Source organism: Gorilla gorilla, chromosome 14, assembly GCF_029281585.2.
Source record: "Gorilla gorilla gorilla isolate KB3781 chromosome 14, NHGRI_mGorGor1-v2.1_pri, whole genome shotgun sequence".
Taxonomy (NCBI): Eukaryota; Metazoa; Chordata; class Mammalia; order Primates; family Hominidae; genus Gorilla; species Gorilla gorilla.
The window spans coordinates 128,177,007-128,202,823 of record NC_073238.2 but is presented as its reverse complement, the minus strand read 5'-3'; the positions used below and the strand labels follow the sequence as shown (position 1 = coordinate 128,202,823).

The window sequence follows — 25,817 nt, the reverse complement described above, 5'->3', positions numbered from 1 at the left end:
TCCATGTGTTCTCATCAGAAGCTCCCACTTGCAAGTGAGAACAAGTGGTGTTTGCTTTTCTGCTCCTGTGTTAGTTTGCTGAGGATAATGGCTTCCAGCTCCATCCATGTCCCTGCAGGGGACAAGATCTCATACCTCTTTATGGCTGCATAGTATTCCATGGTATCTATGTATGAAAGGTAATTTTTTTAATGATTTAAAAATTATCATGTTACATGAATGAACCAGACAACCGTGCCAGGCACTCGGGCCACTCCCAACACCACTCCCTACGTCTGGCACCAAGCCCACCCTCACCCCCCGTTTCCCTGACGTCCTTCCTTCTCTCATGAGCTCCCATTTTAGCTGACAAAAGGACAAGGCCCACCCAAAAAAGAAAGAGGCTTTTTATTACATTGTTACAGGCAATGCATTACGTGAGCTGGTCCCGTGTACAATCCCCAAGCCACGGCGAAACATCAGGAGAACGCACCGATCTCACATTGTACACAGCGCAGAACAGGATCACCCCGAATGTCAACAGAAGACCAAAAATCACTTTACAAATAAAAATAAAAATAACACCCATTTTTATATTTAAAAAAGTGCCAGCCCTTGAGCTACAGACATTAGAGACGCCCAAGGACGTGCCGCCACTGGAACGAGGCCGCCAGCCGCGTGTGGCCCGTCCTGGCCTTTAAAGCTGAACTGAAGCGCTCCAGACACTCATCTCTGGAGTTCCTCTGTCTTAGGATTTTCCCTCTCTACTGTTGTAATGTGTGAGCATGTCAGCCTCACGACGAGTGACCTTCATGCGTCCTACGTGTGACGGCCAGAGGCTTTCCCTTTGTAAGGCTTAAATCTGAGTGCAGTAAAGAATGAAGAAACCAAACACCAGAACCCTAAAGTCAAATGATGTGGAGCCAATTTAGAGCGGCACCCCCACCCCCTCAGAGAGAGCGGCACCCCCACCCCCTCAGAGAGAGCGGCACCCCCACCCCTCAGAGACAGCGGCACCCCCACCCCCTCAGAGACAGCGGCACCCCCACCCTCAAAATCCTACTTTGGTAAATATTAATGTTTAACCAGTTAGCAAAATATTTAACCCAGTTAGCAAAATTAACACCGTCATTTCAATAGTTACTCTGTTGTGCATAGTAAATGCTGCAAGATGAACTTCACATTGGATGAAGCAGATTTGAGAAACGTTTGCCAGAAAGTGTGCCTCCCCTTCGACAGGACCCTAAGCCCAGGGAAAGGAACAGAGGCCCCTGCAGCTGCTGTGCCTGCGTGCACCAGGCTAGATAGTCTGGTAGCCGGCGTGACTCCTCTTCCTGCCGACGAGGTAGGCGATGAGGACGATGAGGACCAGCCCCGCCAGGGCACCACCCACAGCGATGGGGATCAGCATGTTGTTCTCGTCCAGCAGACACTCCTCCACTGCCAAGACAGACGGATGGTGTCAGGGCTCTGCTCACACAGGGGCCTGCAAACAGGCCTCTCTCCCCACCACTCCCCCACATCAGCCAAAAGGCAAAGAGGATCCCTGGTGGAAGGTTCCAGCTCTAGCTGGAATTGTCACTTGGGGAAGCCGCTGCAGAGACTGGTGCTCTCTGCACGGCGAGGAAACCACACACGTTTCTCCCCCGTCTGGAATCAGGGGCTGTGGCCGGACAGCTGTGCTGCGTCCAGGGCCTCTGTGCACATCAGATGACAGTGTTGTATTCAACGTTCATGGGAGAAGCGCCACCACTATTTCTTAAAATGACTCCCTTACTCTCAAATGGTACCAGGGGCTCCCAGCTGAGAGACACGCTGGGCCTCTCTAAAGCAGGGGCAGTTACCTCTAGAATCTCAGACCGGGAAGAAGAAACAGCTCCTTGCAGAGGAACAGGGGCGTTGCCCCAGCCCACACAGAAGCGACTAAATGTCCAGAGGCGGAGTCTGAAGCACGTCCTCCACACCCTGCGACAGCTGCCCTCGGTGACACTCACCAGAGCCAAACTGGCCACCTTCCACCTTGAAAGCCTGGACCCACACTTTGAATATATTGACTGAAAACGCCTTCGTGACACGGACGTGCTCCTCGGCGTTGCACTTGTAGGAATTGCCGACAGTGGCCTGCAGCGCTCGCAGGGAGCCGTTGGCAGCTTTAAAGGCAGGGTCTGCAACACACACAGAGCTCTGATGGCTCCAGAATACCCTGGGGGTGCGGGCGGGGGCGGGGGCTCGCAGAGATTGTGGGTTCTCACCTCTGGCGTCAGGAAGAATTGTATTCAACTGGATTCCTTGTAGGAAAAACCGGCTAGAACTTGCATTCTTAAAAAGAAAAATGATCTTTAATCACGGAGCAGATTCATAGAAAGATGATCTTTAACCACAGTAGATTCACACATTTATCATCAAACGTGAATGGTCATTTGGTAATAAACCTGACTTCCTACATTTCTAGTATTAGAACAAAACTGCAAAAGATCTTGTCTATAAAAGGCATTGTGTATCTCTGGGGAATGAAAATTTTAGTTAGTTCCTTCCAGACCCTTCTCTGAGAGTCTTGCTCTGTCACCCAGGCTGGAGTGCAGTGGAGTGATCACGGCTCATCGCAACCTCAACTCCTGGGCTCAAGTGATCCTCCCACCTCAGCCTCCCAAGTAGCTGGGACCACAGGTGTGCGCCACTATGCCCAGCTAACTCGTTTTATTATTTGCAGAAACGGAGCCTCCCTGTGCTGCCCAGGCTGGTCCTTCCAGACCTCTTGAGAGTCAGAGTCTCTGGAAAACGGGGACTGCAGTAGCTATCACGGCACAGGAAAGCATGATTCGGAAAGCTAAAATTATAAGAAACTGAACTGTTAATTCATTTGCACAGCGATTTAAAAAGACTGACAAGTGACAATTATAAGCTTCATGTCTTATGTTGCTAACTGCACAGGAGTCCTCCCAGGCAGAAATGCCACCACGGAACCAAAGGGCAGCAGCATCTGAAGCCAGAAGGCCGCACGGCCTGCATCCCCCCTCTGCACCCACTCCAACTGTGGGCACGGCAGCCCCGCCCACATCATCTGCTGCATCTATGAATGGAAAAGGGGGACGGGAACCAAGGAACTAAAAAGCCCAGGATAAAGGGAAGGCAGAAAAAAGTGAGGCCGCCTCCTTCTTAACGCTGCCTCCCATGAGCAGACCCAGGGCACAAAAAGACATGGTGGAGACACAGTGGGCGCCCCCAGAAAGGCGCCGCCCCAGCCTCACCATCCCGAACTGGAAGAGCAGGACGGTGGTGCCCTCGCTGTGCAGCTCCAGAGTCACCAGGTGGGCTCCACAGCTCCCGCTGGCTGAGGTCTTGTTGGGGTTGATGTTGAGAAGCCTTGTCACCGTCTGCATAAGACAAGCAAGCAAGTCACCACCCTAGCTCAGGTCCTCCACACTCTCGAAAAGACAAACAGTCCTGAAACTGTGAATTCAAGGCCACATTTGTTTTAACCACAACCAGAAGGAAAACACTGAAAGACCACACTAGTGCAGATTTCGGGATCCCAAGATGACTCTCCCTGACCCCGTGACAGCTGCTCTTGGAGTGCAGCGTCCCCGCGTGGAGGGCACCCAGCAGCACCACCTCCCCCTGCAGCAGTCAGCCCTGCAAACTCACCCCACGGCACGCAAGTCGACCCCCACAACCCCACAGCCTGTCACTATTAGGGGAGAAAAACTATTTCAAAAGAAAACTATAAAAATGTAACACTTAAATGTTTCCATGATAAATATGTAAAGAAAACTTAGGTTCTATCAGGGGCCAAGTTGTAGGCTCCGTGGGCCACACTGCCCAATAGGCCATGCTGGGACACCAGCCTTGGATGATGGAACCAGCAGGACGGCTGTGATCCTACAAAACGGACTCACTGACACAGACGCCAACTCTTGTCCTCTAGGGTCATGTCCTGCAAGCTGAGCTCCCATCCTGACTTAACAGCATGACGCGCAGAGACGCGTGTTCTCAGCGCACGGGGAGCAGAGGCCCCAGCCCTACTGTGACGTCCCCCTCTCCCAGGTGAGGCCCCAGCCCTACCGTGCCGTCCCCCTCTCCCAGGTGAGGCCCCAGCCCTACCGTGCCGTCCCCCTCTCCCAGGTGAGGCCCCAGCCCTACCGTGACGTCCCCCTCTCCCAGGTGAGGCCCCAGCCGTACCGTGTTGTCCTTCCTCTCGTAGGTGAGGTTCAGCTGCAGCCCCATGCTGGCCAGCAGGCAGGTCCCGTTGTTGCCGCTCACGTTGTACTTGTCCACAGAGGGGCTCTCGGGCACGGGTGAGGGCGAGGGGCTGGGTGGCGCAGGGGGCGCTGTGGTTGGGGAAGGCCTGTCTTGTTCACAGCGTGTCTCTGCAGGTGCAGTGGAGGGAGATTCAGGTCTGGGTTTCTCATAACCATCAGCAGTTACAGTAAGATCCAAACTCAGAAACAAAACTACATCTGTGGACTCTGGCGTCCTTGGTGACTATTTTCTCAGTCTCCCAAGGTGGCTCTCACTAATGCCTTTCTAGACGCGCAGGACAGAGCTGGGTCCTGCAGACGGCTCAGGGCGGTAGGCACAGGCCCGTGGGGCACCCTCAGCCTCCACCTCCCACTACCCAGGACAGTTCAAACGCCTGGGCAGCAGGCACCGCCCACCACACTCCAAGCCCCGTGGCTGGACAGGGGCTACTGTGCCCTAAAGTGAGGGTGAGAAAGCCTTGAACGCTGTCACAAAGGAGTGGATGCAGGAAGCTGTGCTGCGTGGCCGGCCACCTCACCCCATGGGAAACGGTGACGACTCAGACACTGCTCCCTGAGCTGTCGGGTGAGCGCCAGGATCGTGCTGGAAACACTACCCAGAGGAAAACAGAGGGTGTGCAGCACACACAGACCGGCCAGGTGGGACGCAGAGCAGCCAAGGAGGCCCTCTGGCAGGACAGGGGTCAGGCAGTCTCCACGAGGACCCCACGTGTGAGCAGAGACTCAAAGGCGGGCAAGGCTAGCCAGCTGTGTTGGGTCTTCATTTGGGGAGGGGGCTGTGGGGGATGGGCAAGCGTACTCACGAGGGAGAAGGCAGTGAGTGTGGGTACGTCTGAAATCCCCAGACAAGAGGGCACAGTTCAGGGAATCTGTGGGGGTGGGGGGGCACAAGGCACCCCTGGGGAACGCCCAGCAGTCTGAATGTGACTCTGTCCCTCAGCAATTCACCCACCAAGATGTTCGCAACACAAATTTATATTCAAAGTCAAGGCAGACTGAACCCTAGGTAGAGCTCTACCGAGTCTTCTGTGGCCAACACTCTCACTAACACACCATCAACCTCGAAATCAGGTTCTTTCTTTTACCACCTTGTTTCTGTGGATACTCAAGAATAATATTTATATAATTTCCACCCAATTCGATCCTTTCCACATCTCTGCTAGGCTGAGTCACCACGCGTGAGCCCCACATATCCAGGGTGGGCAACCCTGCAGGGAATCTGCCACTCATAACTCCATCAGTCACCTGCTGCTTCCGCTTCCATCTCAGCATTCAGTGGCCAATTCCCACCTTCATATCCCATCTACTCAGGGGAGGAAAGAGACAGGAAGCGTCGCCTATGACTGCACCCCAACGGGTTCTGAGACACACACAGGAGTGCCCCTGCACCCCGGCGTAAAAGCCCCTTCTGGACAGAGCACAAGATGGCAGAGAGAAGCTGCAGTAACCACACCAAGCTCTGAAGTGAGAGGCACTGACGGCCACTGGGAGCCATCCCAACCTGGGATGTGCTGAGGGACCCTCGCTCACTGCCCTTGGCTAAGCTGCAGGTTGACCAGTCCTTTCCAAAACAGCTTCACTTGCTGGGCGCAGTGGCTCATGCCTGTAATTCCAGGGCTTTGAGAGGCCAAGGAAGGAGGACTGCTTGAGCCCAGGAGTTCAAGGCCAGCCTGGGCAACATAGGGAGACCCCATGTCCACAAAGTTTTTTTAAAAAATGAGCCAGGCATGGTGGCATGCGCCTTAGTCCTAGCTACTCAGAAGGCTGACTCGGGAGGGTCACTGGAGCCTGGGAGGCTGAGGCTGTAGTGAGCAGTTATTGTGCCACTGCACTCCAGCCTGGGAGACCCTGTCTCAAAAAAAAAAAAAAAAAAGCAGCTTCACAGTTCCTTTATAAAATGTTACAGACCACGGTTAAACAGGCAAAAGTTAAATGTGCAAAACCCAATCAAAACTGGCCAGTCTTGTCCAAATTCTAGTCTAGATGGCCACACGACGCACAGAAAAAGTGAAACCTACGCTGCTTTGACAATTATTTTTCACCTGTGATCCATGTGGCACATTCATTTCCCACCTTGTTTCTGTAGAGTGGTCACAAGAAGCTGGAAACACAAATAAAACATCATCAGGTCTAACCACCAGTTTAAAAAACTGGAACTTGAGAAATAAGTGTGGATAAAACGCCCTCTTCCTTCTACCTGAATTACAAACGCAAACCCACACTCTCCTTCCCTGAATGCGTACTAAATACCAAAGTCCTTCCTGCTGAGGGCGGAGGACAGTGACGGAGAGCTCATCACGGAACGCACTGGAGAGTGCCCTGCGCTGCCCGGGGGGGGGGAGATGGTGGCACAGGAGCCTCTGGGGAGACCTGAGGGTCCACTGTCATACCTCCTCCAGCCCCCTCCGGAGAGCAGCACACAGCCGGGCCTTTCCAAAGCTCATGTGCTCTGAAGGCCCCTCCTCCTCTCCCGGCAACAGCAGATACTCACATCAACCTGCAAGCTGCAATTCAGACCCTCAAGGGTGTCTGTGAGGATGAGACTGGTTTGCACCCAGGTTCCCGACTCATAGCTCCCACAGCCTCTCTTACAGTTTTTTGTGACAATGTTGGGTGTGTCAGGCCTCTGACCTTCTGCCCTTCACCTGTCCCGAGGGACTCTCATCCTCTCCACCTTTCTGATGGTAGGTCTTTTCTTTTTTTTTTTGAGACAGAGTCTCAGTTGCTCTGCCACCCAGGCTAGAGTGCAGAGGCGCCATCTCAGCTCACTGCAACCTCCACCTCCAATGTTTTACCATCGATTCCTTCCATTTAAGCTAGGAGTCAGACTCTGTTCCTAGGAATAAAAAAAAAAATGCTGCAGCCGGGCGCGGTGGCTCACGCCTGTCATCCCAGCACTCTGGGAGGCCGAGGCGGGCGGATCACGAGGTCAGGAGATCAAGACCATCCTGGTTAACACGGTGAAACCCCATCTCTACTAAAAATACAAAAAATTACCCAGGCGTGGTGGCGGGCGCCTGCAGTCCCACCTACTTGGGAGGCTGAGGCAGGAGAATGGCGTGAAACCAGGAGGCGGAGCTTGCAGGGAGCCGAGATCACGCCATTGCACTCCAGCCTGGGGTGACAGAGCGGGACTCCGCCTCAAAAAAAAAAAAAGAAAAAAACTATGCCAAATTGGGTGGGAGATGAGACATGGTGACCTCCATTTCCAACTCCTAACAGGAGTCAGGCAGTCCTCTGATCCGTTCAACAAGCGTGCACCTATCAGACCCTGAGGATAAAAGGCGAAGACACCCCACTCCCCCCGGTGAGCTCATAAACCCAAAAGCCTGGCTGAGCCTCACCGTAGATCTGCTAACCCCATATGGGCCTGGGCTGGAAACCCGGTTTGGATGGATATCTGGCTGACTCCAGCCTCAGGCAGAGCTACACTCAGACCCTCTGGAGTGATAGTCATCTGCCCTACTTTGTTTTTTTGTTTTTGAGATGCAATCTCGCTCTGTCAGCCAGGATGGAGTGCAGTGGCATGATCTCGGCTCACTGCAACCTCCACCTCTCGGGTTCAAGCGATTCTCCTGCCTCAGCCTCCCGAGTAGGGGGGACTACAGGCACCTGCCACCACGCCCGGCTAATTTTTATATTTTTAGTAGAGACGGGTTTTCGCCATGTTGGCCAAGCTGGTCTCGAATTCCTGACCTGAGGTGATCCACCCACCTCGAGTTCCCAAAGTGCTGGGATTACAGGACTGAGCCACCGCGCCCAGCCACATGTGCCCTACTTTGAAAATGCTCAGGAAGGAAGGTACAAAACCAACAGGAAAGTCCATTCAAAGTTGGCTTGTGCTTCATTTCCTTTTAAAATAAAATCTATGAGGTCCCCGAGCTTTTTTAGATAAGATGATGTATTGAAAGGCAAGATGGGCCGGGCACGGTGGCTCACACCTATAATCCCAGCACTTTGGGAGGTCAGGAGCTCAAGACCAGCCTGGCCAACATGGTGCAACGCCCCCCTCTACTAAAAATATAAAAATTAACCAGACGTGGTGATGTGCACCTGTAATCCCTGCTACTCAGGAGGCTGAGGGAGGAGAATCGCTTGAACCCGGGAGGCAGAGGTTGCAGTGAGCCGAGATGGCACCACCGCACTCCAGCCTGGGCAACAGAGCAAGACTCCATCTCAGAAAAAAAAAAAAAAGACAAGATACATGAGGCTTTCTGGTGAAGCGCCACCCAGGCAGGAAGCCAGCCTCCAGGACACCATGCCCCAGGCACACCGGCATCTCCACACTGGCTCCCTCCAGGAGGCCCCGCCCCAGGCACACCGGCATCTCCACACTGGTTCCCTCCAGGAGGCCACGCCCCAGGCACACCGGCATCTCCACACTGGCTGCCTCCAGGAGGCCCCGCCCCAGGCACACCGGCATCTCCACACTGGCTGCCTCCAGGAGGCCACGCCCCAGACACACTGGCATCTCCACACTGGTTCCCTCCAGGAGGCCACGCCCCAGGCACACCGGCATCTCCACACTGGCTGCCTCCAGGAGGCCACGCCCCAGGCACACCGGCATCTCCACACTGGTTCCCTCCAGGAGGCCACGCCCCAGGCACACCGGTATCTCCACACTGGTTCCCTCCAGGAGGCCACGCCCCAGGCACACCGACATCTCCACACTGGCTGCCTCCAGGAGGCCACGCCCCAGGCACACCGGCATCTCCACACTGGCTGCCTCCAGGAGGCCACGCCCCAGGCACACTGGCATCTCCACACTGGCTGCCTCCAGGAGGCCACGCCCCAGGCACAGCGGCATCTCCACACTGGTTCCCTCCAGGAGGCCACGCCCCAGGCACACCGGCATCTCCACACTGGTTCCCTCCAGGAGGCCACGCCCCAGGCACACCGGCGTCTCCACACTGGCTGCCTCCAGGAGGCCACGCCCCAGGCACACTGGCATCTCCACACTGGCTGCCTCCAGGAGGGGCAAGTGGCCAGGGCTGGGCTGTGGGGCCTTTTTCCATTTGGAATCACAGGCGTGTTCTCCATTAAAAAAGGAACCAACGTCCAGGATCTGGACACAGAGGAAGGCTGTACATGCGTAGCAGCAGAGAATACACGGAAACCTAAGACTGCTCTAAAAAATAGTCTATCTTAAAAGTAATTATTAACCTGAAGAAACGGGTTTCTCAAAAGAACCTAGCAAGCTTCTCCGGACCTGTGAAGCCTTATTTTTCGTCTAGAGAATCCTGCCACCCGTCTGAGGGCACTCAACATCCTTGCTGACCTCCACCTAGCAGCCCCTCACTTCCAGGCAGGAGTGAGTGAGCGGTCATGCCATGCGCACCCCTCGGTCACAGAGCCACATAGGGAGGAGACACGTTCTGCAACCGTGTCCAGGCCTGGCCAGTAGGGAGTCCCCGGACAAGGTCAGCATCCAATTCTCTCTCATTTCCCAAGCTCTGACAGAGAGTGTGTGCCCTTCCTTTTCCTCTTCAAGCCACATTGATGCAGCCCAGAGGTAGCCAGCTAGGTGTGGAGCCCAGATAATTTGGAAATTGATAACCGTGAACACTAGTCACCCCCATGTGTTACGCTAACTCCCACTCGGTAGGGAGCACTGCCCCTAGCTGAAGTTATCTTTAGCTCTGGCTGAGGTGTGTCTGAGAGCATGAACACACCTAGACAGGCTGCCAGGCGTCCGTCCTCAGACACACGCAGCCCGTGACCTGGACAGGCTGCCAGATGGCCGCCTCAGACACACGCGGCCCATGTGAGAGGACTCTAGCCCGCTCTTCCTGATGAAGCAGACACAACTCCAGGCTCCGTGTGAACAGAGGCTACACCAGGAAAGCGGCTGTCACCATGGCCCCCGGGGCCCTGTGTTGAGGATTAAATGCAGCAGCACCTACAGAGGACCCAGCTCCTAAGTGTATTTCCTTCCAAGCCTCCCCTATGGGAGCCCACGTGGCCCCATCAAGTCCCAGTCACACCTGGGGTTTCCAAGTTGGGCTCCTTTTCACCCACTCACCAGGGGAGGCAAAGTCTGCCGCAAAGCTACAGACAGTAAATACTTTAGACTTTGTGGGCCGTGGCTCTCTGTCAACACAACACAGCCCTGCCACTGTTAATACAAAAGTAGCCACAGATAATGTGTAAATAAGTGAGTGTGGCTGTGTTCCAAGAAAATTTAACTTATGGACACTGAATTTTACATAATCTTTATGTGTCAAGAAATATTCGTTTTCTGATTTTTGGTACGTTACATTTATAAATCGAAAAGCCATTCTTAGCTCATGGGCTGTATGGAAATTGGAGGTGGGCAAGACCGGCCCAGCACCATGGGGTGCCGACCTGCAAGAGTACCTGCTCCTCGGGGAGGGGTGAGACGGACGATCCTCCTATGGAGCCCAGCAGTCACTCCTCAGCCTTTAAGCAAGACTGCTGAGGAATGTTGCAAACCAAAGGTCTCCACAGTAGCTCTCAAGATTAGAGAAGGCTGTGATGTCTCCATATATTTCTAGCAGCCAGGAAAGCCCACCCTAAGGGATGTCTCCATACATATTTCTATCAGCCGGGAAAGCTCACCCTAAGGCAAATCACAGGCCCTCACGCTTCAGCAAAATGACAATAACCTATGACCTGGACTGTGAGGCTCGGGAGAGAAGCTCCTCAAAAGTAACAGGATTTACCAGGTGCTTGCTACTTAACTCTGTGCCAGATGCTGAGATACACATTTTGCATACATTTCTCTTTTAATTCCAACAATCTTCGAAGACAGGCTTTTAATCTCATGCCACATGCAAAGAAAATGAGAGGTAAACTACCCTGCTCAAGATCACAGGGCTAGGAGGTGGCCTGGACCCTGCCTGAACCCAGAGCCCGGCGGCTGGGTTAGCAGGTACATCATCACAGCCCTGACCTCCTCACAGAGGCAGTGTTGGTCTTTCTGCACCTGTCCCTAAGCTGGCCGGCCAGAGCTGGATGGAGATAAGACTAGGTCTCTGTGTGAAGGCAACTGGCTCAAACTGCAAGAGATCTGTGACCCTGGTCCCATCATCTCTGTCCCAGTAGAAGCACAAAGGTTTCAACTGCTTTGCCCTTCTGACATTTTCAAGTAATAATTGTATATGTTTACCATGTGTGTCAGGATGTTTTGAAATACATCTACATGTGTGACAGCTAAAATCAAACACTTACTTTTTTATGGTGAGAAGAGTTAAAATCTACTTAGCAATATTCAAGCCAGAATACATTATTAACTGTAGTCACATGCTGTACAAGAGATCTCTCCAACTAATTCCTCCTGTCTTCCTGAAACGTTCTATCTTCTGATCAACTTCACCCCCTAGCCCCTGGTGACCACCATTCTCTCTACCCGCCTCCCCGAGTCCCACTTCTTTAGCTCCCACGGGAGTGAGACCACACAACATCTGTCTCTGTCCCGGGATATTTCACTTCAATCTTCCACCCTTTTTAATCAACATGTGTCTACCCTCATCTACAAGTCACCTGCCCTAGGAAGAAGGATGAGAACGTTCTGCAGAGACGTCGCTGGCTGTGTGCACACGCATTCCGGCAGAGCCCAGCACCAGGACACAGAGGAGTGAGGTCACCCGCAGCCACTGCAGCCCAGCTACCCAACCACTAGCACCAGAGGGCCAAGGGTCAGCGTCCTACCTCCCCTGCTGAAGCTGCTGTTGGAAAGGTACGCCTGGATGGTGGCATCGTGGAGTGTTACGGTCACGTTGTTCATGTGGACCTGGGTGCCACTAACACATCTGTATTTTTTATCTATATCTGCCCTGATGTCAGTTATAGATTCCACAGTCTTGATTTCTAGATTAAAAAAAAAACACACACAATTGCAAACTACTTGTAGTACTTAGTTTATGTGTTTTTTATTTTAGCCCTGATGTCAGTTATAGATTCCACAGTCTTGATTTCTAGATTAAAAAAAAAAAATCACAATTGCAAACTACTTATAGTACTTAGTTTACTTTATGTGTTTTTTATTTTTTTTGAGACGGAGTCTCGCCCTGTCGCCCAGGCTGGAGCACAGTGGCGGGATCTCGGCTCACTGCAACCTCCGCCTTCTGGGTTCAGGCGATTCTCTTGCCTCAACCTCCTGAGTAGCTGGGACTACAGGCGCGCGCCACCACGCCCAGCTAATTTTTGTATTTTTAGTAGAGAGGGGGTTTCACCATGTTGATCAGGCTGGTCTCGAACTCCTGACCTCATGATCTGCCCGCCTCGGCCTCCCAAAGTGCTGGGATTACAGGCGTGAGCCACCGCGCCTGGCTGCGTGCTTTTTATTTTTTAGAGACAGTCTCACTTGGTCGCCCAGGCTGAAGTGCAATGGCAGGATCTTGGCTCACTGCAACCTCTGCCTCCTGGGTTCAAGTGATTCTCCTGCCTCAGCCTCCTGAGTAGCTGGGATTACAGGTGCCCGCTACCACACCTGGCTAATTTTAGTATTTTTAGTACAGACAGTGTTTCGCAATGTTGGCCAGGCTGGTCTCAAACTCCTGACCTCAAGTGATCTGTCTGCCTTAGCCTCCCAAAGTGCTAGGATTACAGGTGTGAGCCACCACACCCAGCCTGTACTTCTTAGGTAAAAGTAACTTTAGACAATCCTCCAACCCAATTTTCTATCACTTCATAATCGGCCCATTTTGGTTCTTACCTTTGGAGCTTGCACTGGGGAAAAGGTGTGTGTCTGACAAGTTATAAACAAAACTCATGAGCTGGACGCTGTAACGTGTTGCATTTCTCGTGAAATTGAGAGTGAGTGTATGTCCTCTTCCAAAAGCGATCACGAGACTGGGGTCAGAAGTGTTCTCTTTTCCACAGGAGCTGCTGTTGAGCACCACTGTGGCATCTGATGGCAGGTCAAAGGTCATGTTCTAGAATAAACACAATTAAATGTAACCCAATTGGGATGCAGGTTATTAAAAGTTCAAAGAAAGAGATTTTCTGTAAGTCTGATATAAACTTATACTTCATTTCCAACTAAGATATCACTACTGAGGTACTCATTTTTAATATAAACCAAAAAAAGGTTAGTATTACATGTCAGTAACAGACTGAAAAGTATTTCAGGTATAAGAGAAAGTTGGCTTAATAATTCATATAATCAAAAATTTGCAGCTGGGCATGGTGGCTCACACCTGTAATCCTAACACTCTGGGAGGCTGAGGTGGGGGGATTGCTTGAGTCCAGGAGTTCAAGACCAGCCTGGGCAACATAGCAAGACCCCATCTCTACAAAAACAAAATAAACTAATCAGACATGGTGGTGTCTGCCTGTAGTCCCAGCTACTCAGGAGGCTGAGGCAGGAGGATTGCTTGAGCCTAGGTTTGAGGCTGCAGTGAACTACGATTGCACCACTGCACTCCAGCCTGGGCAACAGAGCAAGACTCTGTCTCCAAACAAAACAAAACAACCCCATAAATTCATTTTCTGTTAATATAATTTATAACAGAATTTAAAGCGTCTTGAAATTGAAACAATTCACACCAGCTTCAGGGTGAGATATAAATTTGAGAAAAGCTATCACTACTTTTTTACTATAGAAATGTTCATTTAAATAATGTTTCTTTAAACAAAGAAGGTGTTTATAGCAGAAATGTTTAAATTCACTACTATAAGCAAAACGAGCAACTGGAAAACCACTTAATGTTCATCAAAGTAAACTAGATAGGTCAAATGAACTACAGTGAAGCAGTATAACTAATGTGGGCCAAAAAACACCACAAAACTACACAAGGTGATAAAGACATGTTTTGTGAAATACCAAAGGGCATAACAGCATATAGGTGACCTCACTTGTGAAACATAATTTATAACAGAATATTTTAAAAATCCAACCACCAAAACCAAACATTAAAAAAGTGATGTAGAAATTAAATAAAAAGTGCTTGGAGACCAGGTACGCTGGGCCACGCCTGTAATCCCAGCACTTGGGGAGGCCAAGGTGGGCAGATCACCTGAGGTCAGGAGTTTGAGACCAGCCTGACCAACATGGAGAATCCCTGTCTCTACTAAAAATACAAAAATTAGCTGGGCGCATGCCTATAATCCTAGCTACTTGGGAGGCTGAGGCAGGAGAATTGCTTGAACCCAAGAGGCAGTGGTTGCAGTGAGCCAAGAACACGCCATTGTACTCCAGCCTGGGTGACAAGAGCAAAATTCTGCCTCAAAAAAAAAAAAAAAAGTGCTTGGAGACCAGGTACGGTGGCTCACACCTGTAATCCCAGCACTTGGGGAGGCCAAGGTGGGCAGATCACTTGAGGCCAGTAGTTTAAGACCAGCCTGGCCAACATAGCAAAACCCCGTCTCTACTAAAAATACAAATAATTAGCTGGCCATGGTGGCATGCACCTGATGTCCCACCTACTGAGGAGGCTGAGGCACGAGACTCACTCAAACCTGGGAGGTGGAGGACACAGTGAGCCGAGATCTTGGCACTGTACTCCAGCCACGTGGGGGACAGAGTGCGACTCTGTCTCAGAAAAAAGAAAAAAGGCTTTGACAAGTATTTATAATTTGAGACTGGATTTTTTTTTTTTTTTTTGGAGATGGTCTCGCTCTGTCACCCAGGCTGGAGTGCAGTGGCAAGATCATAGCTCACTGCAGCCTCGACGTCACAGGCTCAAGCAATCCTCCCACCTCAGCCTCCCAAGTAGCTGGGACCACAGGCACACTCCACCATGTCTGGCTTTTTTTTTTTTTTTTTTTAAAGAGATAAGATCTTACTATGTCTTGGATTTTTAAAATATTTTGTTATTCCAAAAGGCTTTAGTCATCCCAAAGAAACACAAAGCCATTTCAACAAAACCACTAAGGAACATTTTAATCAAACTAGTACAGTGTTTGCACTGCATGTCAAACCACCATTTATATACATTTCTTGCAGTATAACTCTCTAAATCAAAAAAGCCACATTCACAGAGCATGAAAAAGATTCAAGACAACTTACCAATTACTAATAGGAGAGTGTGTAACAAATTATGGTGAATTAACATAATAAAGTATCACATTATGATTATAAAAGACAATCACGAAGAAAACTAGAGCTGGGAGCAGTGGCTCACCCCTGTAATTCCAACACTTTGGGAGGCCAAGGCAGGCAGATCACTTGAGGTCAGGAGTTTGAGACCACCCTGGCCAACATGGTGAAACCCCGTCTCTACCAAAAATACAAAAATCAGCCAGGCATGGTGGTGGGCACCTGTAGTCCCAGCTACTCAGGAGGCTAAGGCAGGAGAACTGCTTGAACCCAGGAGACGGAGGTTGCGGCGAGCTCAGATCGTACCACTGCACTCCAGCCTGGGCGACAAAGCAAGATTCCATCTCAAAAAAAAAAAAGAAAACTAGAAAAATGTTGATGATAGGCTGGCGCGGTGGCTCACACCTGTAATCCCAGCACTTTGGGAGGCCGAGGCAGGTGGATCACGAGGTCAGGAGACTGAGACCATTGAGGCTAACACAGTGAAACCCCATCTCTACTAAAAATACAAAATATTAGCTGTGCGTGGTGGCGAGCGCCTGTAGTCCCAGCTACTGGGGAGGCTGAGGCAGGAGAATGGCATGAACCCGGGAGGCGGAGCTTGCAGAGAGCAGAGATCGCGCCACTGCACTCCAGCCTGGGCGACAGAGCAAGACTCCGTCTCAAAAAAAAAAAAAAAAAAAAAGTTCATGATGAACAGTGAGGTGCAGCACATATACAGGTTTGTTATTGTGCCTGTGGCTATGGCACATGACAGCGCAGGTTACTGACAACACCAGAAGGAGATATGCAGATAGGAAAAGCACCATGTTCAGATGGGGCCATTTTTCAAAGACTTGGTTGAAATGTTAAAAATAATCTTTCCACACACACAAGGGAAGCATGAAGTGCCCTGGTGTTTCCTACCTTAGGGCCACTCTTGGTGTCGTAGTTCACTGAGAAGGCAGCAGAGAAGTTGGCCATTATGCACGCGGTCCCATTGCCATTTTTCACCATAAACATTGCTGCTGACGCACAATGCACGAGGCCTGTCAATTCCAGGGAAGACGGAGACCATCAAAAACTGTCCAGAAAATACGACCGAGTATTCCCATTTTCCACAGCTGTAGCAGTGATGGCTTTTATTACAAGATTCCACTGTTTCTCTTTTTTTTTTTTTTTTGAGACGGAGTCTCACTGTCGCCAGGCTGGAGTACAGTGGCGTGATCTCAGCTCACTGCAACCTCCACCTCCCAGGTTCAGGCAATTCTCCTGCCTCAGCCTCCCGAGGAGTAGCTGGAACTGCAGACACGTGTCACCAAACCCAGCTACTTTCTGTTTTTAGTAGCGACGGGGTTTTGCCACTTTGGCCAGGCTGGTCTTGAACTCCTGACCTCAGGTGACCCACCCACCTTGGCCTCCCAAAGTGCTGGGATTATAGGTGTCAGCCACTGCACCCAGCCTCCACTGTGTTTCTTAAATTCAATGAACAACCAGACACATGGATTATGCAGCCAGTTCACCTGGTGCCCTGTCCCTTGCGGATACTATTCTGGAATTGTTATCTCTAAGCCCATCTGATTGACTGCCAACCTAGTCTACTGCTATTTAGTGCTTTATTTCAGAACACTTATCAGGAAGGCACATGTCAATTTCTGCATCATCCTAGGCATACGCTGCTCCGCCTTTCTCAGAGGATCTCTGTAAGACGTGGTGCCTTGAAGGCACAACTCACCCACCTGCAGAAATCCATGGGAGAGGCTGCAGGATCTTTCACTGTGGTCCTCACCTGCTACTTAACGTCTGGTCAGTTTTATTTCTCATGGACTCAAAGTGCTGAGCTCTTTGCCCAATTTCAGAAAGGTCCTCACAGCACTACACATCGGTGGAGTGGCTTCCCTTCCCCATCCTGAAGCAAAGGGACAGAATGGAAGCTCTATAGGTCTTTCCAGCTTGACAGTGGTCACTGCTAAATATTTCCTCTCTGACTTACTCATACTCCACTTCCCTGATCAAGATGTTTGGCAACAAATGTAATCTGATCACTATGGTAGAGACACTTGTAATTGTACAAATTGCACGTTATTACACAGTTCTTTCATTACAGATTGGAAAACAGGTGTTTCTGCCTGTTCTAACGCCAAACACCTATCTGCCACCACTGGGATCCGCGCAGAAATGACATGCTTTCACTTGTCTCTGCCACTACAAGTTCGTGCATGCCAGTCCAGTGAGCGCTCACCACCCAGGGGCTGATCTCACACTGCGTGAGCACAGCCTTCCAACCACACACACACCCGAGTCTCATCTGTTACTCTAAGTGTAAATGCAACTCAGGCACACTGTGAGGGCAGATATTGAAAGAGAGGATGCTTAGCTTTTCATTTAAAATCCTATTCCCTGGAAAAGTAATGGATTCCAATGAATCCGACTCATTTCAACCTTGGGTCTTTCACAGAATAAAATCTTTAGAGCAACTATTCGTCAAGCCTAAAGCAAAGCATATAACCAGAAGTAGTCCCACCTATCTTCCCTTTGGTAAAGGAAATACCAAAATCTATGTCCATAAAGAAAAGGTGCTGCCGGGCACAGTGGCTCACGCCTGTAATCCCAGCACTTTGGTGGGAAGCTGAGGCAGGTGGATCACGAAGTCAGGAGTTCAAGACCAGCCTACCCAACATGGTGAAACCCCGTCTCTACTAAAAATACAAAAATTATCCGGGCATGGTGGCGGGCACCTGTAATCCCAGGTACTAGGGAGGCTGAGGCAGGAGAATCACTTGAACCAGGGAGGCCGAGGTTGCAGTGAGTCGAGATTGCACCACTGCCCTCCAGCCTGGGTGACAAGAGCAAAACTCTGTCTCAAAAAAAAAAAAAAGAAAAAGAAAAGGTGCTACATGACAATGAAACAAAGTAGGGCGTGCAAGGAAACCTCCAATCTACTGTCTGCTTTGCTTGGTTTTTCAAGCCACACTCTGCAACACTCAGGCAGGATCATACTAACGGCATTTCCAATGAATCTAGAGAATCTAGAGAAGATTCTACCACTTATTTTTGACATAGTAAAGGTTTCTAAAAACAGACAAAATATTCTCACTCTTGTGAGAGATCAGATGAGTGTACAGAAGCTACAGCAGACACCAGCAAGGCAGAAGCAGCGGACAGGCAGACACAGCAGACACCAGAGACTTAACACTGACTGGAGTTCAGCGTGGACAGGGCCACTGCCCACCCCGCCCTCAGCTGAGGAGTCACAGGGCTCACAGTCACCACTGACAACCCGGACGCCCACATGGGAGCAGCCATAGGCTGGCTTTTATTAAGCTGCCCTTTTATAAGTTTCCTCAAACACTTTTCACTGACCCAAAGCACTTCATTAGGAAATATTTCAAACTAAGTCGTTTTTCAATTATACAATTTTTTCTCACTTAGTAAATATGCTGAGGGTTTCAGCTTTTTTGTTTTTATTTTTTAGAGACTGAGTCTCACTCTTGCCCAGGCTGAAGTGCAGTAGCCCTCCACCTCCCAGGTTCAAGCGATTCTCGTGCCTCAGCCTCCTGAGTAGCTGGGACTACAGGTTTGTACCACCATGTCTGGCTACTTTTTGTATTTTTAGTAGAGACGGGGTAGACAGGGTTTTGCCATGTTGGCCAGGCTGGTCTCCAACTCCTCGCCTCAAGTGATCCACCTGCCTCGGCCTCACAAAGTGCTGGGATTATGCGTGTAAGCCACCATGCCCAGCCAGGTCTCAGCTTTCAGAGGAAAACAAAGAAATATCATTTAAATAAATTTAAAGTAAGCTTTGGCAGCACAAGATGCCTGTATTACTCTGGAGAGACCCAGGAATTTTGAGTTATTAAAATAAACTTACCCTCAGAAGGCAATTTTGGTATAGAGGAAAATAAGAGCATTAGCACACAGAGCTTGAAGAGAAAATATATGTATGCTAATGGTCAGAAGTTTTTTTAAAAACTTCCACAACAGTGGCAATTGGGTAGCAAAAAAAAAAAAAGACAAAAAACCTCAAGTAAGTTACAATGTTTCCAGTAACCTGACAGGTGTCACAGCCCAACAGGACAGCCGTTGGCAGCATCTCCAAGGTGGGCACCCTGGCCTACTGGTGACTGCTATCTCCAGCAGTCCTGTACTCAGACACGAACAGGACCACTTCTCCAGGGATCACATAAAGGAGTAAGTGTGGCTTCAAAATACCCCCACTTGGGAGAAATTCTATTCTCTGAAGCAAGTGCCACTGTGGGAAGCATGCGTGCTTCTGAGTCACAGCCCTCAGTTCTTGGAGGTTCCTGCAGCACTTACTAGCTGCGCAACCATGGCCAGTAGCAGAGCCCAATCCCCAGTCTCTGCACCCACGAGCAGGAGGAGAGAGTGCCAAGGCCTCAGGGCTGTCGGAGCAGCTGAGCATTTGGTGCCCGGCACTGACGCCAGCTTTGATGTCAGCTGTTATTAAACATCTGCACAGGTACAGAGGGTTCCCATCAAGTTCATCATTCAATCCTCAGTATCTGACACAAAACATGAAAAACTATCTCATTTAACAAGCACTTGGAATGCACTTACTTTGTGCCAGGTGCTGCTCTAAGCACAGGTGCTCCCAGTTATCATGACAACTCTTCATAGGGAGATTAAGGCCTATATAGAGAGGTCAACTAACCCACCCAGGTCACACAGCTAGTGAGTGGCGCAGACCTAGATCTAGAAGGGGGTCTTCTGACTCACAGGACGTGCCACTTCTGAGCCACACTGCCTCTCCAGCACTTGATGACTGAGGGAACGGGCTTCCAATGAGGAAACACTGGCTGGGTGCAGTGGCTCATGCCTGTAATCCCAGCACTTTGGGAGGCTGAGGCGGGCGGATCACCTGAGGTCAGGAGTTTGAGACTAGCCTAGCTAGCACGGTGAAACCCCGTCTCTACTAAAAAAAAAATATACAAAAATTAGACGGGCATGGTGGCACGTGCCTGTAGTCTCAACTACTCGGGAGGCTGAGGCAGAAGAATCACTTGAATCCGGGAGGTGGAGGTTGCAGTGAGCTGAGATCGTGCCACTGCACTCCAGACTGGACAACATAAAGAGACTGTCTCAAAAAAAGAAGAAAAAACAATTTATTAAGAAACTACATCTTAGGCTGGGCGTGGTGGCTCCCGCCTGTAATCCCAGCACTTTGGGAGGCCGAGGTGGGCAGATCACCTGAGGTTAGGTGTTTGAGACCAGCCTGACCAAACATGGAGAAACCCTGTCACCACTAAAAATACAAAATTAGCTGGGCATGGTGGGGCATGCCTGTAATCCCTGGTACTCGGGAGGCTGAGGCAGGAGAATCACTTGAACCCGGGAGGCGGAAGTTGCAGTGAGCCAAGATTGCGCCAATTGCACTCCAGCCTGGGCAACAAGAGTAAAACTACGACTCAAAAAAAAAAAAAAAGAAATCACATCTTAGTTTTTCTTGGCTTGATTCTTTTAAATATGGTATTTTTATTCTACTTAAGCAATGATGCACAATCATTTATGAAGAATTAAAGGAAAAAAATACCATCCCAGGCACTGAATCACAACCTCTAGAGGCAGGGTATAAGAGTGTGTGTGTGTGTGTGTGTGTGTGTGTGTAAATATATATATATATATATATATATATATTTTTTTTTTAATGGAAACAGAGTCTCACTATGTCACCCAGGCTGGAGTCCAGTAGCGTGATCTTCGCTCACTGCAACCTCCGCCTCCTGGGCTCAAGCAATTCTCCTACCTCAGCCTTCCAAGTAGCTACGACTACTGGGGCACGCCACCATGCCCGACTAATTTTTTTTGTATTTTAGTAGAGATGGGATTGCACCATGTTGCCCAGGCTGGTCTCGAACTCCTGAGCTCAGGCAATCCACCCACCTCGGCCTCCCAAAGTGTTAGGATTACACGTGACAGCCACCGCGCCCGGCCGTATATTTCTTTTTAATTTTTTTTGTAGAGACACTGGTCTCGCCATGTTGCCCAGGCTGATCTCAAGCAATCCTCCTGCCTTAGCCTCAAAGCACTGAGATGACAGGCATGAGCCACTGTGCCTGGCTGTGGTATGTATATTTCTAAAAAGCTGATCGTGTGGATCCGTGCATATGTTTGGTTGAGAGCCACTGCTCTAAAATTGATCCTTTCTTCATATATGTACTCAGCACTTACTACCTGTCAGTTAAGGAAGGGAGATACACAGGCAAAAATAATCCCAGTGCAGCCGAACAGATGTTACCATGTAGAAGCACATGCAATAAAAGTCTTGGGGACAGAGAAGAAAGGGTAACGTTGTCTGGGATGGGGCTAATGCAATACAAATTCAAAACTACAGGGCTACAAAGACATTCTGACCTCAAATCTGCTGACAAATTCATTCTTTCCACTGCATAACTGAAAATCTGCACAATCAAAGGTAACATCAGTTAGTAGAAAAAAATTTCTTTTCTTTCTTTTTTTTTGAGATGAAGTCTCGCTCTGTCGCCCTGAAGAGCAGTGGCACGATCTCGGCTCACTGCAACCTCCACCTTCCGGGTTCAAGCAGTTCTCCTGCCTCAGCCTCCTGAGTAACTGGGACTACAAGCCTGTGCCACCACGCCTGGCTAACTTTTTAAAAATATTTTTAAAAAGAATAGAGATGGAGTTTCACCATGTTGTGGCCAGGATGGTCTCGATCTCTTGACCTAGTGATTGGCCTGCCTCAGCCTCCCAAAGTGCTGGGATGACAGGCATGAGCCACCACACCCAGCTTTTCTTTCTTTTCTTTTTTTTTTTTTGACATTGAGTTTCGATTTTGTTGCCCAGGCTGGAGTGCAATGGCATGATCTCAGCTCCCTGCAACCCCTGCCTCCCAGGTTCGAGCAATTCTCCTGCCTCAGCCTTCCACGTAGCTGGAATTACAGGTGCCTGCCACCACGCCACGCCTGGCTAATTTTTGTATTCTTAGTAGAAACGGGGTTTCACCACATTGGCCAGGCTGGTCTCAAACCCCTGACTTCAGCTGATCCGCCCACCTGGGCCTCCCAAAGTGCTGAGATTACAGACGTGAACCACCGCGCCCAGCCGAGTATAAAATTGTTCAAACCTCCTAAGCGACAGTTGTTCAAGTGGAAAGGGTAAGGCGGTCATCCTGCTGACGTCAGCGGTTTAAAGGGTCACATTACGCAATCACAGCTAATCCTATCTATCAAGACAAGTTTCAGTTCATGTTTGAGCTTTCTAAGTATTCAAACACAGTAGCTTTAAACAATGCCTAATTATTAATATAGTGGAAATTTGTAATTGAGCAGTTTCTTTTTTTAATAAAAAAGGGTTTTTGGTGAAATTGCACATTAAAATAAACATTTTAAATATCTTTAAACACAAGTTGTTAAAAGGCCTTTTTTAAAAGTTGGATTTTGGCCAGGCACGGTGGCTCATGGCTGTAATCCCAGCACTTTGGGAGTCTGAGGCAGGTGGATCACGAGGTCAGTTCGAGACCAGCCTGGCCAGCATGGTGAAACCCCATCTCTACTAAAACTACAAAAATTAGCCAGGCATGGTGGCGCGCACCTGTAGTCCCAGCTACTAGGGAGGCTGAGGCAGGAGAACTGCTTGAACACAAGAGGCAGAGGCTGCAGTGAACGGAGATCACGCCACTGCACTCCAGCCTGGGTGACAGAGTGAGACTCTGCCTCAAAAAAAAAAAAAAAAAATTGTTGGGCCAAGTACGGTGGCTCAAACCCGTACTCCCAGCACTTTGGGAGGCAGAGGCAGGCAGATCACGAGGTCAGGAGATCGAGACCAGTCTAACCAACATAGTGAAACCTAATCTCTACCAAAAATACATAAATTAGCCTAGCATAGTGGCGGGTGCCTGTAATCCCAGCTACTCGGGAAGCTGAGGCAGAAGAATTGCTCGAACCCAGGAGGCAGAAGTTGTAGTGAGCCGAGGTTGTGCCACTGCACTCCAGCCTGGGCACAGAGCAACTCCACCTCAAAAAAAAAAAGTTAAGATTGTAAACATAAAAGATATAATGGAACAGAAAGTAGAAGACTGATTACACAAGCAATATTCCAATCACAATATTAGGGAGTTATGGATTTTTTCTCTTCATTTTTAAAGTTAATTTTTTTTTTTTTTTGAGACGGAGTCTCCCTCAGTTGCCCAGGCTGGAGTGCAGTGGCTTGATCTCAGCTCACTGCAACCTCTGCTTCCCGGGTTCAAGCAATTCTTCTGCCTCAGCCTCCCAAGTAGCTGGGATTACAGGCGTGCGCCACCATGCCCAGTTAATTTTTGTATTTTTGTAGAGACCGGGTTTCGCCATATTGGCCAGGCTGGTCTCGAACTCCTGACCTCATGATCCATCCGCCTCGGCCACCCAAAGTGTTGGGATTAAAGGCGTGAGCCACTGCTCCCGGCCTGAAGTGAGTTTTTAAAACATGAAACAGAACATCAAAGTTATGAGGCTTGTGAGCATCTGTAACAAAGAACAACGCAGTTGCTGTGACATGACAAAACTTGTTTCTGCAACTCCTTTCATTAACTACACCTGACCCTGTCGCAGGAGCTGAGCAAGGCTTCAGGCTTACTATTGGAATAAGTTCATCTCTGTGGCTATTCAGGCAGTTCAAAGAATTCATTTTACACAACAGGCAAAACAAAAAAGGGAAGCCAAAATCCATTCACTCACAGTAACAGAGTTTTACAGCTGGATGGGACTGAGGGATTTAAAGAAGTCAAGGCAGATGTGTACAGGAGTGTATTTCTATATCTACTTAACTCACATACACTCCCCCAGCTTGATTCTACATCACCTTTCAGATCCTGGCACTTAAGATAATCTTCTCATATTACGGGGGAGGGGGGCGGGGGGAGAGGTGAGAGAATAGTGTTGGGGGGGGCAATCCGGACTGTCTTAAAGAGACAGCACACATCCTCTTATTAAGACAGAATAAATGAGAACGAAATTCACCAGTCAATACAATATTGAGCACCTACTGCCCATCTGAGCTCTATAAACTGACAGAAGAGAAGGGTGCTTCCCCACGTGTTCCCGGGTCCCGCATTTCGGCCTACAGGAACGGCGCTCTTTAAACTACTTACTAGACATGAACATTGCCACCGTGAGTCTGACGCCAGCTTTCCCTCATCTTGTCTACTACGGAATCTTGTGAAATCCCAAAGATAACTTTAAAAATTATTTTAACATACATGTGAATTCACAATAACATAAATACACTCGCATCTCCTCCACACCGCTGAAAGAGGAGAAAGGTTCAAGTACAAAGGTGGGGAATGCTCGCGCCGGCTTCTCCCTGTCCTGGGTGAAATCCATGTTGGGAAGAGCTTGATCTAGGTCACCCACCCGGGAGCTGAGACCACAGACGTCCCTGCCACCTTCGGCGGCGCAGCCTCGTCTAGATCTCACCGCCTCAACTTGCCAGGAAACTTAACGACCTGAAAGCAACAGACCGCCGAGCAAGCCATCGGAAGTTCCCTTTCGCACTCAACACCACAGAAAAACTGAGTTCAGTGAGACAGACCTTAGAGGAGCCAGGTCCTGGGATGAGACCTCCTGGTCCCCCAAGCACCTGCCATTGAGCTCTGCTCCGACCCTACGACCCCGAGAGAAACACCCGCCCGCGGACAGAGCCGGCCGGGACTAGGAGCAGTGGGTGCGGGGCGACCCGCGGGACAACGACCCGGCAGTCCCCCGCCCTCAAGACCCAGGGACCTCGGCTCCGCCCGGTCCCGCCGCTCCCAGGCCCCGCCTCGACCCCCTCACCGAGCAGCAGCAACAGCACTAGCAGCAGCAGGGGTCGCCGGGCGCTGCCGGGGGCCGCCATGGCGCGAGGCGGCCGGGTACGGTGCGGGGAGCGGGGGCGCGGGCGGCGGTTGGGCCGCGGACTGCCGGGCGCTGCGGCGGCGGGGCGCGGGCGCCAAGGGCTGGCGTTAGAGACAGCGGCGTTACCAGACGCAAGAGGCCCGGCCACTGCGACGCCGGCACGAAGAAGACCCCGCGGCCGGCAGCGCTTGTCACGTGAGCTGCGCCGCGCCCGGGCGTCACGTGATCCCGCGGGTCTCGCGAGAGCGCGCGCGTCGAGCGCCGGCGGCTCGGCTCCCCGCAGGTGCGGCAGCTTCCAGCACCGCGCGCCCCCTCACGCGTGATGCAGGCCGACACGTGATCCGCAGCGGCACGTGACCCGCAGCGGCACGTGACCCTGGACCCACGTGACCCGGCCTGGTCCGGGGGACTGGGGCTGAGCCGAGGTCCTGAAACGGGAAGTGGGCTGGGTTCGCGGAAAAGGAAGAGGAAGAGTAGTGGCGGGAGAAAGTGAGGAAAGAGGAAGCCCGCGAGGGGAGAAAGGGCGGACGGAGCGCGGACGCCCAGGCCTCCCTTCAGCCTGCGAGGCGTCCCAAACGCGGGCTCTTTATGGACAGGAGGGTGGTCTGGGTGGCAGCGCGGGTGACCGGCCGGGTGCGCGGCCAGGGATGGGCGAAGGGTTTGTCTTTTAGTGAGTGGGAAGCAAGTTCCTCACACAGGGAGGCCACTGTGCCCAAACTCGAGTGGTTTAGGAAGGAAATAAGGGATCTGAAA

The 25,817-nt window shown here is 50.5% G+C and overlaps 2 protein-coding genes across 4 annotated transcripts in view; one reads left to right on the top strand and one right to left on the bottom strand.

Annotated features, from left to right (window-relative positions):
- The window catches only part of GRTP1 (growth hormone regulated TBC protein 1), a 39,772-nt gene extending 39,258 nt beyond the window's left edge, over window positions 1-514 (top strand). For all 3 annotated transcript variants that reach the window (XM_055360241.2, XM_055360244.2, XM_031007263.3), the window contains one exon: window positions 75-514. In XM_055360241.2, coding sequence (XP_055216216.1) covers window positions 75-153 — 79 coding nt within the window. In that variant the 3' untranslated portion in view covers window positions 154-514. The remainder of the gene's footprint in view (window positions 1-74) is intronic.
- LAMP1 (lysosomal associated membrane protein 1) lies at window positions 371-25,424 on the bottom strand. Its single transcript, XM_019039715.4, has 9 exons — window positions 25,005-25,424; window positions 16,147-16,268; window positions 12,916-13,135; window positions 11,910-12,068; window positions 4,159-4,346; window positions 3,228-3,353; window positions 2,232-2,298; window positions 1,974-2,144; window positions 371-1,419 (listed from the first exon to the last, which is right to left on the bottom strand). The coding sequence occupies exons 1-9, from the start codon at window positions 25,063-25,065 to the stop codon at window positions 1,280-1,282; spliced, it is 1,254 nt and encodes a 417-aa protein (XP_018895260.3). The 5' UTR covers window positions 25,066-25,424; the 3' UTR covers window positions 371-1,279.
- Between the last annotated feature and the right edge of the window lie 393 nt (window positions 25,425-25,817).